This window comes from Nanorana parkeri, unplaced genomic scaffold (genome assembly GCF_000935625.1).
Source record: "Nanorana parkeri isolate BGI_ZX_2015 unplaced genomic scaffold, ASM93562v1 scaffold52, whole genome shotgun sequence".
Classification (NCBI taxonomy): domain Eukaryota; kingdom Metazoa; phylum Chordata; class Amphibia; order Anura; family Dicroglossidae; genus Nanorana; species Nanorana parkeri.
The window spans coordinates 2,611,742-2,629,378 of record NW_017306320.1 but is presented as its reverse complement, the minus strand read 5'-3'; the positions used below and the strand labels follow the sequence as shown (position 1 = coordinate 2,629,378).

General features: G+C 40.0%; 1 protein-coding gene across 1 annotated transcript in view; it reads right to left on the bottom strand.

The window, feature by feature from the left end:
- Nucleotides 1–17,016, bottom strand: part of NMNAT2 (nicotinamide nucleotide adenylyltransferase 2) — a 43,414-nt gene extending 26,398 nt beyond the window's left edge. Inside the window, exon 1 of the mRNA XM_018575195.1 lies at nt 16,719–17,016. Coding sequence (XP_018430697.1) covers nt 16,719–16,803 — 85 coding nt within the window. The 5' untranslated portion in view covers nt 16,804–17,016. The remainder of the gene's footprint in view (nt 1–16,718) is intronic.
- Nucleotides 17,017–17,637: the final 621 nt, after the last annotated feature.

Sequence of the window (17,637 nt, the reverse complement as noted above, 5' to 3'; positions counted from 1 at the left end):
CAAATACGAGAACATGAAAAAGGAACAATGCCTTTGCCTTTCAGAGGCAAAAATCAGTTTATAAACTGTATATTATGATAAAACTCAGTAACATGTTAACGGTTTGATGAACACAAAGTTAAATTATATACAATCTGTGAACAACTGTATAATCATTATATGTGTTAGAAAATATACTATGTCTGCAAACAGGTGCTCATTTTCTTCCTTACATATAGGAAAGTTTGCTCTGTGATTGTTGTCATTCTGTGCTGACAAAGGTTTAGCTTTTCTTCAGTTAGCTTTTCTTCAGTTATAATGAGAGCAATTACTCCATGAGTGACTTTGACCTGTAATATTACTGTACCTTAACATCCTTTATAATATCAATAAATAATGAAATTGAACTTGCACTCAGTTTCTCATAATAAGGCTCATTATTCATTAATGACGGGGCTGATAATGATGTTTAGATCTCTGCTCTAATATATATGACATGTCTTCCGGCTGTGACTGCTGTTATCTGCCATCAGGTGCTTTTTAACAAGCAGTTCTAGGGCTTTGGGTATGTGACTTAATTATAGAGTCCAGTTGCTGTAGCTTGGGTAGCATTGGATTGCTATTGGGGTGCCAAGTTAAGGTCTCCTGCAACAACTAGAATTCATTGGACCATCTCTCTTTTTCTCTCTTCCTCTCCCACTCTCTCTCTCTCTAGCTCTATCACCCTTCCTCTCTCCCCTTCTCCCTCTCTCTCAATATCTCTCTCCACTGTTAGGCACAATCTGGGTAGGCCTACGTTCGCTGCAGCATGGGGCGCAGAAATTATTTCCTGTTGTATCCCAGGGTGTCCCAAGTTTTTCAGAATCCTAGTCATATTCACATTTTGTTATGCATATTGTTAACATTTACATATTGTTTATACTGTTTACATATACTTTTTTTAAAATTTCCAATAGAGTTTCTGTCATATTTGAGGTTGTCAGTAAAATAATGTGCTGTCAGTATATTTTCTATATTTTGTCAGATAAAAAAAGTTGCGAGGGGTTGGCAATCCTGACTTACAGGTATACATGACTGGCAGGTGTTCATCTTGGCTACCTAGTCAAGTGAGAATCTTTCATAGGCATCATTTTGTGCAAATGGCTCCTGGGATGGATATGGGTTGGGTTTGGAGAGCATGTCAATAGTGTCTCAAAGTAATAGTGTGCAGTTGTTTGATGAGCATAATGCCTCCACATGGAATGACAACAGCATCTAGAGGAAAATGAGGAGGGTGTACCACTTGATTGATTTTTAAGATATTTGCTGTGAACCTGGGCACCATTCACTCTGTGTGTAGCAGGTAGACCTGAAATGAGTGGTATTTACTGGGTCCCACAAAGATTGGTTAGCATTAGCAAATAGGAAACCAAATTGGTGATACCACAAGCAGATATAAAGCTCCACAGCACATATCCAAGAGGCTGACCTACACACCATGATGTGGGAATCTTGCTCATTCTGTAGGCTTTCTTGTAAATTCTATATTCCACAAGTCACCATTCTATATGCTGTGCTGTGAATTCCATATTCTGCACCATCTTACTTTGTGCAGCATGCTATGCATTCCCTATTTTACACTGCCATTTTTTGTACAGTGCGCTGTACATTTTATATATCATACCATCCCGTTCTTTACTCTGTGCACTAATGAGTTGCTTGTAAGCAACAATTCATATTTGCCACTGATTTCTGTAAACACTGCAAAAAGAGAGAGTTGCATAGAGGAGCCAATTAGCTTGAGCACCCACTGACAACCATAAATGTTTTGATGTTTTAGGTGTATTGCCTATCTGAGGTTTACATCCCCCACACACCCCTGAGACTTCAGAGGAAGTATTTCAAACAGACTGGAAACATATGGTGTGGGTCTCTAGTAGCAAAACATACATCTGATTTACAGCCCATTGCTTAAAGAAATTGTGTAGATAGCATGGATGTTAACCTGGCAAAGATGAAAACAAACCTATTTGCCTGTATTATATCCCAATTGATGACTGTTGTGACTCTTTATGGAAAAAAAAGCAAATGGGAATATATGTAATGACCAGATTACATTTTCGGTTTAATCTGCCTACAAGAAAGGGTGAAACCTGACTAGGAAACATCTCTCATTTTGTTCCTTTTTTCCCTTTCTTTTTTAAATTAACCCACAATGTCCACAAATCCCTTGATAAGCACTTAAATAAGACAATTACTAAGGTCTTGAAGCCAGAAACAAGCTATAAAGCACTATTTCCATTGCAGACTCATTGTCAAGCCAAACAACCTCCATCTTAGGTATGGACAAATCTCAAGAGCCAGGTTTACACCTCATCTCCTCGCTCCTCAGCTGCTTCCTGCTATTGCCACCGCTATGGACACAGTAAAAGCATGCACAGTCTGCAACCCTGGACCTGAGGTGTGAAAGCTGCGGAACTACCCTGTTTCATTTACAATATCCCATGCCATGGTTTCAGGAAGTCTGACCTTCACACCTCCCATACTGTTCTTGGACAATGACATGTGCCTTGGCATATCACATGGTAAATGGTTTAAGGTGACTGAGTTACCAGTGTGGCTATAAATACTGGGGTATGATCCTGACACTCATTAGAACTAAAGAAGCAGCTTGGATAAGCTGTGAAATGTCTTCAACATTACAGAACAGATCCAGTTGAATGTGACTAACTACTACTAGCTATACCATGACCTGGATAAATGAGGAGCTTCATAGATGTAACTCCAGGTATAAGTATACTGTATACACTATTATATTTACATGGTACCCCTTTCTCCACTCTGTAGTAGTAAAGTAAAACCTGCCTCAACATTTTGTGTAAAGACGCGTATATTTTCTATGAACTGTCTTCCAATGTTCTGCCTTTCAAACATTTTCCATGGACATGCAAATGTGGTCCAGAAATCCTTTTAGCGGCTCTGTAAGCGTCTGCATTTGAATTGCTTATTTTTCCCATCTATTTAACCTGATCCTTTCACAGAAAGATTTACTGAATCGGCAGTATTAAATTTAGACTATGTAGAGGACTGACATTGAATATTTTTATGTTATGTGGATCACATTGCACAATGAAAGGGTATAAACAGATGGGATGCTTAGAATCAAATATACCAAAACTTAATCAAAGGAATGCATATTGCTTTTGTTAATATTGGGATTACTCATTAGTTATGCTCGGCACTATGGGCTGTTATCTCTTTATTATATTTCATTTTAGTTAGGGAAATGTAATACATAGCATATGCATATTTCATATTTATCAATTGTAACCAGCATGTTGTCTGCTCTCCAACATTTAACTGAGTCATTTTGCTGCTGTGCTGTGAAGAGTAGATGTAACATGGTCTTCTGCTATTCAGTTATTTTTTGATCACACAGATGAATGTGTTTAAGGAGAGACATACTATTTCACATCTGCTTTTTAATCAGAAACAGCCAAAAAATAAACAGGAGTTGTGATTTCCTAATAGAAAGGCCAGTAAGCACCATATTTTAAGTGTTTACTTGTAAAATAGATATTTGATACAAGTATTGAAGAAACAATAAAGAAGACCTTTTAAGGATCCTATAAATATTGCAAAAATGAAAACAGAAATTGCCTAAAACTTTGACAGTTTTTTTTTCTTTAAATAGTAACTGTTTTTGTTGCCCTAAATCCACCTATTAGACCAATGCCTGCAAAAAACAGATGAAGAACAAAAACAGAAACTGAAGGCTGTTGGACAGCACAGAATAATCCTTACCTAAAAAAAACTCGCTAAATTTGCTAAGTGTGAAAAGTAAATTTACTACCTAAGAATAGTTTCCAAAATATGCCTGTAAGTAGCTTCACATCTATCCACATTCTTTCAGTGCATTAGGGAGTCCACAGATATTGGGAGCAATTGTATAATGGATGTCTCGCTTTCTACAACTTATAGCTCCAACTTACCATCCACAAACCAAAAACACCACTGTCATGTGTTGTTCCTATTACACAGTGGGAAGTCAGGGATAGGGCATAGCTTTAAAAATTGTTGATTGTTTCGCAGGCTAAAGGATTCGTAATTCTGCTCAGCCAATCCTGTGATCCACATACCTCTGCCAGACAGAAAAGCCTCATTGGCCTCTGCAACCACTGTGGAGTAATTAGTTCTAAATATTTGCAGTAAAAGCTTCTCAGTTTTACTTTTACTCTGTAGCTCAGTTGTTCTTTACCAGCAGTAAATTGGCAGTTTGTTAGCTTCTAATCTCTAATATAAACACAAAGCGGGTCCATAGCAAAATGGGATAGAGAAAAGTGTTGAGAGTGGACTTGAAAGACTTCAGTGCTTCTTATGTGTGCTTTGAGAAAGGTATTGCTCCACGGTGGTTATAACTATAAAAGGTACGTGAGGGTTTATTAACTGCTTATTAAAAAATTTAAATAATGAAATGTCTATAGTCTGTCCACAGTTCTATTTTAAGTTTGTTCCAGGACCCACTAAAACCTGTTACTGAACAATGAAGGAGCAGAAGTACATAGATGAGGTCATCACAGTGGCTAATGTCACTCTTGCAGATTAGTGATCTAGCTGCTGCGCAGAAATTCCCAGTTGCAGGATCTAGGACGCATGCAGGCAGCGACACACTTACTTGTTAGCATGTGTTGATCAATCACTCGTTGGATGAGCAAGGCATCGCTCTCTCACCTACAACTAACATTTTGAAGTGACAACTCACTTCTGAATCTGCCAAGGAAACTGAGCAGGTGAGTGTTCTCCCTGCATTTTTTTAATGATCCTGTCACTGGCGAATTCTCGCTTGCAGAAATGCATGTGTTACATTATCTTTAGACTGGCAGCACTGTGCAAGGTGTTACAGCATGACAGGCTCAGAATGATGATTCTCCTCCTAATGTAAGTGCTTCTGTGCAGGAGATTGCAGAAAGATTATATCAACACAGGTTCAGGTACCTATGCACACTCTATGTAAAACACATTTGATGATTAGAAAATACATAAGTTCCTTTGGTAATTGTAATGTCGGGCTGGATCTAAGCCTAAGGCCCCATTCACACTTATGTTTAGGGGTAGTCTCACAAATCCTTCATGGGACTCAGTGATATTTACTTGAACAGAGGCAGGAAGCACAATGTCACGATCTGGTTAGGGTCACTGGCTGGGGAGACGTCTGGAATGCTGGTTACAGAAAGCTTGGGTACTAGGAGTCTGTGCTTTTTTAGGAACGCACTAGAGGTGCAGGATCTAAGAAGGGCAAGGTCTTCCACAGAGCCTCTAATGGTGAGGATGATTGGCTGCTGGACACCTTCCTGGTTGTGGCCCTCTAGTGCACCCGCACAGACTCAGAAGGCTGGTTGTAGCACCGAGGTGCTGGATACAACAGCAGGCAGGGTGACACCTATACACAGACAGTGGTACTGGATACTGAGGGACACAAGGGTAGAAGGCCAAAAAATTGTGTGATAGGAGTCAGCATCTACATGGCTATCCGGGATCTACTGAAGAGTGAGGTTGCATGGAACAAGCAGCCACACAAGAGAACAGACACACAGGTAAGCACAGGTATTTACTGAAGGGGATGATAACAATCCACTAGGAGGAGGATCTCACAGGAAGCCCAAAGAATCACAGCACACATTGGGAACATGTATAGGACAGCGACTAGGGCGCACAGAGATATATGCACAGGGGAAAGAGCTAAGTACAGGCACACAGAAGAGAGCACAGAGATGGAGGGGGGAAATGTACAAACAAATTAGGAGACCAGCACACAGGAACTATAACAAATGGAAGCACAAGAAACAAGCAATAGGGAAATAGACAACAGGGAGATCACAAGAAAAGGGGGAATAGCCAGGGAGATCGCAATCACACAAGAATCAGCATAAAGCAGGGATCCAAAAAAGGAATACAAGCACAGGAGATCACAGGAAACACAAGGGGCCCAACACAAGAAATAAGACTTGTTGCTAAAATAGTGCTAAATAGGGGAGGAGGTGTGCAGATTGGCTGCAGCCCTGTGGAATACCATAGGCTGACAGCCAAGCACCAGGAACCAACATGAAAATCTGGCATGGATTGCCGTACATTGTGACAGACAATACAGTACAAGCAATGAGGGGCTGACAGCACCTGCAGCCATTTGCATGTAATCAGACATGCAGTGATTACCTGCAGATGATCAGCACTAGACGCAAACTGTTTGCATCTAGGGGCGATCAGCCGCAGGTAATCACTGCATGCCCGATTACATGCACACATAATAATGCTGCTTCACAGTTTAGACAAAAATGGTTAGCTCATGCATTTACATTCCTTGCATTCATCAACGCAATCAACACAACATAGAGCTAATTTACCCAACATCACCTTGGAATTCATTCAGGGCTTTGCACAACACACCTGCTGGGTGTGTACACATTACAAAGGTGTTTAGATTCCACCCATAGATCATGCTGGGAGGGAACACACTGCAGAGGTGTATACACATTCGTGGTGTGTTTATAAGGTTAGTAAATCAACCCCTAAGTCTCACAGAGAAATTTGTGAGACTGTCCTTAAATGCAAGTGTGAATGGGGCCTTAAAGACACTGACACTTTGCCCAATTCCATTTGTTTAAGGTAGGTATGTAACCTCCTCCCATGATGCAGTGCTCAGTCTTCAGCTTCCAATTTGCAGGTTTGAACGATGTCACCTGATGAGGAAGAGTAGGATGTTAACCCTGTGTAAGCTAAGACACCATACAACACAGAGGTTACACAGGGTCTGGAATCCCAGTTGCAGCTGAGGAACAGAGTGACAAGGGAACTAATTTTCCCTGAAAAAGCATTGCAACAGAGTCTCTTTAAACACTCGAATTCGTAAAAACTAGAAGAAAGAAAAAGTCTATGTTACACGCAACAATCATTAAGATCCTTTCTTTCCCAATGTATCCACATTGGAGAAAGACAGCTTTATTATTCCAACCTTTTAGTATTAGTGTACACAAGACAGAAGCCATCGGCAAGCAGGACATATTTCAGAAAGACGTGCATCCAATTCTATACAATCTCCCATGCAAGCTGGCCATGGGGGTTTCATGCTTTTAATTCCTGTGATGAATGCTTTCAGAAGGCTCTAACTTTCTCACATCAGCAGACAATATGTTCCTTGTTATTCTCTAACAAAGAACTTTGATGGAAGCAAAGTTTATACAGAACAAACCAACTATAAAGAATGTTCCCCGCTTTTAATTTTGATAAAAAGTTACTAAAAGGGTAACATAATTCTACTACCTCTAAAAATGAACTACTAATTCAATAAATTACAATTAGCCAAGAGAGCACAATCCAATAAGTTGTTTTTTTTCTCTTTGTAAATATGGGAGCGACAAATCAATGGTTACCTAGGAGTGGCAGCAGGAGTAGGAGTCTCAAAAATACATAGCTGCTTTGTTCCCAGCTACACTAAAGGTATTTGGTTGATTATCATTTTAATTCTATTTTAATGCAATAAAAGGAAGTCAAGGGTGGTCATCACTAGAAAGGAGAGCAACATTTTCCTGAGCTTCTGCTCTACAGTTCAGTAGATCTTTAATGCTTCTCCGCTTCAGTCACAATGCTCTAGCAATACCTAGCTAGCAGCTGTGAAAACTCAGAAGTAAAAATCCACTTAACCTTAACATGTCTACCTGGCTGGATATAATTACATCATCAGGGGAACTCATCAAAAATGGAGCAGAGAGAATCTGGAGCAGTTACCCGTGGCAACCAATCAGCATCTCTCTTCAATTTGCACAGGTAAGATTTTAAATTGAGACAAAGAAGTTGATTGGTTGGAGTGCAAATCTGCTCCAGATGTTGTCTGCTCTAGTTTTGATGAATTCCCCTCCATGTGTCTTTTTCTGATTGACTGGAATCATATTTTTTCTTTCTCTGGAGTTTGGTCAATACAAAATATTCCAGTAAAAGGTGGTACATTTGAAAAATATGTTTTCACAGCTGCTATCTAGGGATTGCTAGAGAGCTGTATTAGGAGGGAGGAAGCAATAAAGAGCTTGCAACACTCTGTATACACTGGTAACTCTGTATACACCAGTCATACCAGCAACATGCACTACTTCACAGCCAATGGTTTGCTTTGTCAAGGAAGTGCTCTAATGTGCTGATTCCGGTGCATCATACTGTTTAGCTTAACTCCAGCTGTGGTGAAAGTACTTTTAACTTTTTCCTGCTCTATACAAATCCAAAGTTATACTGTATATTAGTACATGAAATACTGTAAATGCCTGTTCAGGCTAAGTAAATATATCTAAGGATCCTGAAGTCATATATTCTAAGATAACAATAACTGCAGCTCAAGGCCATCCTACTTTCAGATCAATATGTATTACTACTACAAGCCATGTGGTAATTGTCCATACAGAGGCAAAGCATATCACACTAAATGCAAATAGATTATCAAGCCATGTGGAATATTTTCCAGCCAAACATTTTGTTGAACAGGAAGGACAAATTGGTAAATTTTTTTATTATTATGGAATAAACTATTTTTTTTTGTGCTGAGTAGTAATATCAGCTAAATATTCATCTGTCTTATAAGAATGCAGCAAAAATGTATTATCATCTTTTCTCAGCAATTCTTCAACAAAGATAGTCTGGACTGAAATTTTTCACACAGGATTATATACAGCCTCAAACAGAGAATAAGTTTTGCTCCCTCAATGTGAGAGTGGTGCCAGTGCAAAATCATTTCCTATAATCATATCCTAAAAGCATGTTAATATTTCAGTACCTATTATGCTTTATTTTCCAAATAAAACACTTATACAATGCACAACTACAAGCAATTTAAAATGAATTTCAAGGACACTTTGCTCCTAAAACGTTTTCCATAGTTTTAGTTAGGTGCACAATTCCCTTTTATCAGCACACCTGGCAGCATAGATTGTGGTTAGGACTCTGTCTTATAGTGTTGGGAGCTGGAGATCGATCCCCACCAGGGACACTATATGCCAGAACAGCACAATACTGTTCCAATGTCCCTTCAAGCTCACTCCACCGACTGTGGGTGCTGGTTTAGCCAAATCATTAAAGGAGAACTATGGGGTTAAGGCTTTTCCCCATAGTTCTCGTTAGGGTAATGGGAAGACACAAACTAGCGTCCTCCCGTCACCCTAGGCTCAGTATACCGCGAGCTACTGAGACGCCGCAGCTGAAGTGGATCCCGACAATTGTGCCGGGATCTGCCCAGCTGCGTGACTGACAGCTGGCTCTGCCTATCTAGAGGCAGAGCCAGCTGTACCCGCCCCCTCCCCCGTCCGATCCACCAGGCAGCGCTAGCGGATCGGAGCGGGGAGGGGGAAATCCAGCTCCTCCCCTGTCACGGCAGAGAGCCATGACAGGATCGAGAGGTGAGCGAACGCCGGTTTGTGTTCGCTCACCTTCCGATCTACAACAGTCTCATTGTCACAGGTCGGCTAGAACTATGAGGTGAGTGAAAAGCACTCACATCATAGTTCTCCTTTAATCTCAACTCCACCATGTTACACCTCCAGTGAAATAGAAAGTGGACTTCACACCAGATTCATGTTGTGTGTAATTTAACTTTTGATTAAGGCACATTATATGCATGAGGTTTTAATGTTCTGTCCCATGCTTATTCAGGTGAAGGACTGATGTTTACATTCTATGCACTCACATAGCCAAGTGTCTGTATCTACAGACATGTGGCCAGCAATGAAGGTAACCTGGAGTAGCATTTTCACTAGGAAAGGCAAGAATTTATTACCTTCTATTACTCTATATTTATCTAAATTAGCAAGATTATTAAGACAGCTTTATATTTCTGTTTGACTGTAGCTCAACAATAATATGAATATGGTGGGTAGACATCCAATCAGGGTCAGCAAAACAGCAGTTCTGCCCTTCCCTGTCACTGTAGGTCATGCAGCCAGTGCTCTGGCATAGCGCCAGCTAGAAGTGCTCCTCCGACACACCTTCCTCAGTGGCCTCCACTGCAAAATACAAGATGCTGCTAGGTATGGGGAAGCATGTGATCTCCTCCCATGATACAGCAGCCAACAGGCCCAAGTACTCTTTCACAATGGAAGGGGTGACCACTCCTTCTAACCTATCACACCAGGTAGTTTGGTGACAGCTGCAACAAAGGAAGGGGTTTTGAACAGTATGCAGGAGACCTGCACCTGCAAATCTTAATACGGAATGCCATATTAATATGGCATACAGTATGAACAGCATGCATAAAAATGCATTGTATCATAAAATATGTCTGTCAGATAAACATAATAATAGTAATCAAAAATGTGCATTGTCTGAAAACACTGGGGGAGGGGGGTAATTTAATAAAACTGGAGCAGACAGAATCTGGAGCAGTTGCCAATGAAAGAAGGAAGCTGATTGGTTGCCATGGGCAGATGCTCCAGATTCTGTCTGCTCCAGTTTTAATAAATTCCAACATCTGCACTTACTCTATATAAGTGACTCTTTTTACATAGATAGACTCTGGCTACTTAAATTTAACATATACCTGGTTTTGAGGGAAATGTGAGGGCCTGCCATTGCTGGCCTCCTTCTAAAAATGCTAGTGCAGTACTCCCATACTGGGCTCTCGCCCCATTGGATCAGCAGTGGGGCCTGGCAGAGGCTGTATGTGGGTGGGTGGGAGTGTCTATCAGGTAGTCTGCACAGGGCCTCATAATTTCTATGTGTGTCTTTGACTTATATATATGCTGTGATCTGTGAAATCATGCATTTTTTTCTGTGTCATTGCTGGAAAAAACTAGTGCCCCATTTTTGCAACTTGCAACCCTTGGGAATAGAAGTGCCCACTTGTGAGATGAGATCACTTAAAAGGGTATGTACAGGTGAAACTCGAATAATTAGAATATTGTGTAAAGTTCATTTATTTCACTAATGCAACTTAAAAGGTGAAACTAATATATGAGATAGACTCATTACATGCAAAGCAAGATAGTTCAAGCCCTGATTTGTCATCATTGGGATGATTATGGCTTACAGCTCATGAAAACCCCAAGAACCCCAAATCCACAACCTCAAAAAAGTAGATTATTACATGCAATCAATAAAACAAGGATTGTACATAGAACAATATCGGACCTCTGAAAAGTACAAGCATGCATATGTACTCAGTACTTGGTTTGGGCCCCTTTTGCAGCACTTACTGCAATTACTTTTGCACGATATTCTAATTATTCGAGTTTCACCTGTATAGTCATAGCTTTTTTTTCAAGTTTTTGATAGCGTGAGAAAGTGTCAAAAACACTATCATGTTATGTTTGCTGTCTGCTGCAGAGATTTCCCTTCATTTCCTGTCTTACTGGTGCAACAAGAAGTAACAGAAAATCTTCTTTGGAGAGTGAGAGAATTTCAACCTTAGACACCTGCCACCATAACACTGGGAGATTTCCTTTCACCTCTTGTTCTCATGACAACTTTATAACCACTTTAAAATTAAAGTAACACTTATTTCAGGAGCTGAATCTTACAAATGCATTCACGTACCTTAACTATTAACAAAAATGTATCTTATTTATGTATCACTCAGCTATAGACCCTCAAATCATCTCTGACTTCATGCTGACACTGTTCTTCCTTCTGGAGGGGGGCTACTTTTGTTCCCCCTGGTCCCTGTGTGTGATGTAAAGTAGCCACCGCCCCAAGATCACTCTTGTGATGGACTACAATCTCACATTTAGTTTTCTACTTTGTATTGAGATTGTAGTCCATTACAGGAGCGAGCCTGGAACAGTGACTACTTTACAACACACACAGGAACAATGGAAAACAAAAGTAGCCCCCCTCCAGAAGGAATGTCAGCACCAATTCAGAGATGATTTGAGGATCTACAGCCGAGTGATGTACAAATAAGATACATTTTTGTTAATAGTTAAGGTACTTTAATACATTTTTAAGATTTAACTTCTGAGCTTAGTGTCACTTTAAGGATTACCACTCACTTTCTATCTTGGCAAAAATGGTCACCAGGGCAAAAAGTAGATAAAATATCCCCAGCAGGTTTACCCTTCCCCACCATATCCAAAACTAAAAATTTTAAAAAAATCCTTTACAGGCTCTTGTGAAAAGAAAAACACTTTGAACAATTTTCATTGGATATAGTGGATACATCGAGAGATTGCATAGGCCAAAAAAAGAACTTGAAACATAATAAACACTATTTATTTGACTGGCTAACCAGTGGAACATCCCAGGTGCCTTAGTACCATTGCTAGAGTCTGCCAACAAAACTTTGCATCAGGAACATGACCAGTTTGTGTATCTAATATTACCACTCATGGCATAGTGTTGCTTGTAAAAGTTGAGGCGGTTTTCAAGAACCATGCTACCTGATGATAAATGGGCACAGCAACCCTTGGGACTAATGTCAAAACAATAAGCATAATCCAGAGGAGCAGGGGACTAAAACTTGTACTAGGGTTTCTTCTGCCCTATTACAATAGTACATACACATTAAAGAGTAAAGCCTTCAAGGGAATAACTTTTCCCCCAACTAAAGTCAATGTATCGGATTTAGGCATCACAATAGCTATCACCTGGGCTAATAATGCAGAGCCTGCATCTGTCTCAGCATCTCTTGATACACATTGCCGTCAATAATTATTCTGCTTTTTCCTTTCTCCTAATTACAGCAGTGACTGACATTTGATTCTCTATAGATTCTGCCACAGCTGAGGCCGTCCAGTTTCCAAAGCTTTTAGGGTAACGGGAGGACGCTATTTTGTGTCCTCCCATTACCCTAAGGAGAACTATGGGGAAAAGCCCTGACCCCATAGTTCTCCTTTAATACACAGCACACTTATCCATGGCAGAATCTCTTTTGTAAACTTCAAAGCTTGTTATATTTGTTATGCGTGCAAAAATATTTGGTCATATTTCAAGTCAGAAATTCAATTTAATCAATATTTCCAGCAATAATATTTATTACAAGTTGGCAAGCTGTTTTTGCCTCTGTATTACATAATTGCAATACAGGAAGAACTCTGTAACCAAAAACATCTATGCCACCTAGGGATGGGTGAATCTGCCCGAGTTCAGTTTGTAGTGGGGGGGTTGTTGATTTCTGTTTGAATTTTGCAAAGCGAGAACTTAACAGCAAATCTAATTTAAGTCTGGGATGAGCATTGATACTAAATTCTGACCATTTTGAAGGTTAATAGGCATATGTCTGTCAGAAAAGGACATGGGGAGTTGGGCATTGCCTTGGAGGGACATTGTAAAAAGCAAACGAAAAATACCATACAGTGGGGAGAGGGTCCTTTTAATGTGACTTCAAGGGTGACATGGAAGAATCACCACTTTTTTAAGATAGATACTTGGGAGATCCCTTTAAGCTGTATGCGGTGTTATGGAGCAGTAGAGCCACATTTGGGATGTGTAATTGATGTTTACCTTTTACACTTAGTTTGTAATTGATTTTTTTTTATGTTTACATTTATATTGACTTTAATACACAAGCAGCATCCCAATCTGATGTATTTCAATTTGGAAACAAAACTTTTGACACCTGATTTTTCAATTGACTGGTGGAAGTTACAGCTACAAGCCTACAAGAGATATAAAAGCTATAGAAAAGGTTACTATTACAAAACAAATTACAAGTACAAATGAGCAAGTTGCAAAAAACAGTTTAGTAGTATAGTTTGTGAACTCCTTTTTTTACAGTACCATACTGCATTGTCTTTAAAGTTTAACAAAATGTCTAATCAGAGTGCACAAAATATACTTTAAAACCACAACCCCAAATTCCCTAAACCCCATCACATATCCCCAACTATTCCCAAAATATTCAAAAGACAAATTTCAGGTATGTGTTTGGTAGATACAAAACACAAAAATTCCCCAGCCTCAACCTGCCAGCCAGCCTGCAACCAAACAAATAGCCCTGTCAACAGTATGCGTTAAAATCAGAGGTTTTAGTTGCACAAACTTTTGGCCAGAAATATGTAGAAGCCACACTGCCGCGCCAAGGCACCTCTGCAAAGTGTGGTCCTAACTCTATGTATCCGAGTCTCCAAGTGTGAGCATATTAATGAAGTCGATAAATTACATGCAGGTGTACCTGGAGGTAAGCCTTCCCAATGTGCGCCCTGCTATAAAGGCTGGTTATAGATTCATGCATGTACCATCTTTTCTAGTTTTCTTCTTCTATGCGTTTGGTAGACACTGGCTAGCATTAGGACAGTACTCAAGCACATGATAAGACAGCAAATACAAAGATACAAGGCGGGTTTTAAACATTAGAGACAATAGCCAAAAAATTGTTCAGTGGCTAGACAGTATTTAAGCAGCTTGGTTATGCCACAATGTAAGAGAGAGAGAGACAAGGCAGGTTTTGTCTTGAAATAAATATTAGAGTGTATTATTAATATTTTTGCGTGCTAAGGCAGCGGAATAGACCGCAAACTTCAAGGTGCAATGCATGATTTTCTCTGCAGCAAACATTAGACATTTGGCAGCTGAAGTCTAGCTGCGGAAACATTGTGTGGAACCTAGAGCCTGGGCCCTGGAATAGGCCACAAACTTTGAAATACATTACAGGATTTACTTGTCTAACATTTTTAATAAAGGAGATTGCCTACATTTAAACGAGAATTATGAGGAGAGTGAAATACACTCATTCCCAAAATTACAGCCGACATGTGACACTAAAGCTGTCACCCGTCGGCTCGATTGATCGAGAACTGGGCGATCACATACCGCAGATCGTTGAGTTCCCGATCTTCTCCCTGCAGAGAGCAGTGACTGTCAGACACCACTACCCACAGAGATTCCCCCCTCCTCTCTCCTTCCTCCAGCGAGTGCTGACTGGAGGAACAGACAGGGAGGGAGAGTGCACAGCTGTTTCTGCCTCTAGAGAGGCAGAGGCATTTGTTAATCAGGCAGAGGGGTGGATCCTGACAACAGCTCTGCACTGTCAGCATAATAGTGGGCAATGGCCTGCTATATGCTGAGTTTTGGGTCACAGGCGGACATAAGTATATGTCCTCTTATGACCCTAAAGAGAACTATGGCCAAAAAAGTGTGAGCTATAGTTCTCTTTTAATGGAAACTATGGCAATAGGGGAAAAAATACGTGGTGCTTTGATGCACACTACTTTACTGCAAGTATGCGGTGATGTGCTGCAAACAAAGGGCAGGTTTGCCTGTGTCAGCAACAAGTGTACAAGTGTAAAAAGACAGCCTTAGAAAAAACCCTAAAACGGAAACTTCAACCCAATTTTTAAAAACAAGCATAGATTAAAAAAAATGGATAAACAAGAAATCAAATAACAACATAAAAAAGACTGCAAGGGGAAGCCCAGCAGCTAAACAACAGCTAAGTTGCTAAAACACAAAAGGTAGTCCTAACTAGGACCTTTGGGTCTCTGAACTGTGAACATGGGGGAGGCAGGTTTACACAAAAACATGTAGCCCACACACTGTAATCCACAGTAAATTAGCACAAAACAGAACAGTATAGCACCATATAGCTACTAACTCTCCCTACACTGACTGTCAGCTCACCCTAAACTACTCCAACACTTACTGACAAATGGCTGCTGGGAACCTAGCCTTTTATAGTGAGAGGGCTGGTATAAGTCAGCTGACCTAAGGTCAAAGGCCAGTCAGTGCATTATGGTTACAAACAATTTTGGTCTGGTGAATTTCTACATCAATGAACTAGGACCGCGACTTCTGGACATGCTGGATCTGCTGCGAACCCAAAACAGATTGGTAATGCCAACATTTTTAAAATAATTTCCAGGTACAAAATTATGTTAGGCACCTAACATCCAAGGTGGTGTTAGAGAAGCACTTGGTGCCCTGTTTCTGAGCATGTTATGTTTATACAACTGTTATTCTGATTTACATGTCATGTGTTGCTCTTCAATAAAGAAACACTCTGCAAAGAAAATTAGTGATAAGATAAGTGGCTTTCCGGATGCTGTTCACCTAAATAGTGTATTTATGCCCAAATTACATCTCAGTTCATAAAATGAGGTAAAAAGTGCATTGTTATGGTATATTAAAAAAATTCCATAACATTAAAACCATGTTTCTTGAAATAATCTAAAATCAGATAGACATTGAATACCATTAGTCCATCAAAAAATCCGTGAATAATCCAACAATTCTCACCCTCTCAAAGTCCCCCCTCCCTTGGCTTTGAGACCTCTTTGTTGTGAATGGTAATTATGCATAAATTTATCTCTGCACAGAATAGCTTCCTTTACATCATGTCTACCTTGGAAACACAGGCAGCTGGTAATGCGTATACAATACATTGAACTAAAACAATTTATTCTTTTAACACAACTGTAAAAAGTATAATAATGCCATGACAGATAAAATGCGCAATGCTATACATGTTTTTAAAGACCCTCTTTTAATCTTACAGGTTACTTTCTAGGGCAGTCCTCTCTCCTATGACATGCAGTTTTGTGTGGGGGGATTTCTTAGCTGCATTCTCTATTATGGAGCAATGCCAACAAGGCAAACGCAATGAGAAAAATCAGAACGGCAAGACTGATGGATAGAAGAGATGGACATCTAATAGGAAGAAGGGAGGATGGGATGAGCTAGTTGAGGAAAGAATGAGAGGATGAAGATGGGGAGATCATATCATAGATCAAGAGAGGGATTGCCAGGATACACATTAGAATAAACAGATAGGTAAATGTGTTAGTGAGTCGACTCACCAAACATCTGGATATGTCCTTTTGTGATGGGATTGAAGCTGCCACAGGCCAGCAGAATAACATGGGTTTTGGTGGTCTCAGCCATGCTGGTGGGATCAGAGGAAAAGGCAGAATATGGGTGGGTGAGGAACAGGGGTAGACTGTGGGTGGGGGCACAACGGGAGTTTAGATAAGGGTTTTCTCTAAATGGGTGGGTATCCTTTTCCACTGCAGAGAAAGGAGATGAGACTGGTTGCTCAACAGTCAGAGGAGAGAATGCTAGAGGCAGCACGTCATAGCTCTGACTCCCTCCCCCATCATCCCTGCGCTCTCCCTCTACAGCCTCCCCCTTTAACTACTACACAACCAGCATCCACCTGCTCTCTCCTACCCACTGGATCTAAACAAACAGCAGGGCTACATCATTATTAAAGAGATGCCAATCATCAAAATCTGTCCTCAATGACAAAACATACCTGAACAGAAAATGTAAAAGCAGTATCATTGCGACACTGCTGTGCTAAATTCTGCAACTAGCAGATTACATTTATAGAGCAGTTTAAAAATGAATAATGATGTCTATAGTGCAGTAATCTATAGTAATCAACCAGATTTCCTAAATCTTCGAAGATATTTGCATGTATTCCTTATTTTGTCTTTCCACAGTCAGCCTTTTTGCGGCAAGTATTGCCTAAATATTTAAAATATGTACCATGTCATTTACATTCAATACAGCTCACAAGAATTCAGCCTGAATTCCCTTTCATCAATAGAAAGAAATAGGAAGCAAAATAATGAGCCTAACCATAAGGAAATTTAGAAGCAGAAGATTAACCCCTTATTGTGAACTATCTCATCTGGAACATAATGTTTTCATAGTGTAGAACAGTAAGTAAGGTATTTGTTAAAAAAAGGTTCATCGTAAATTGCTAAAAGTCTC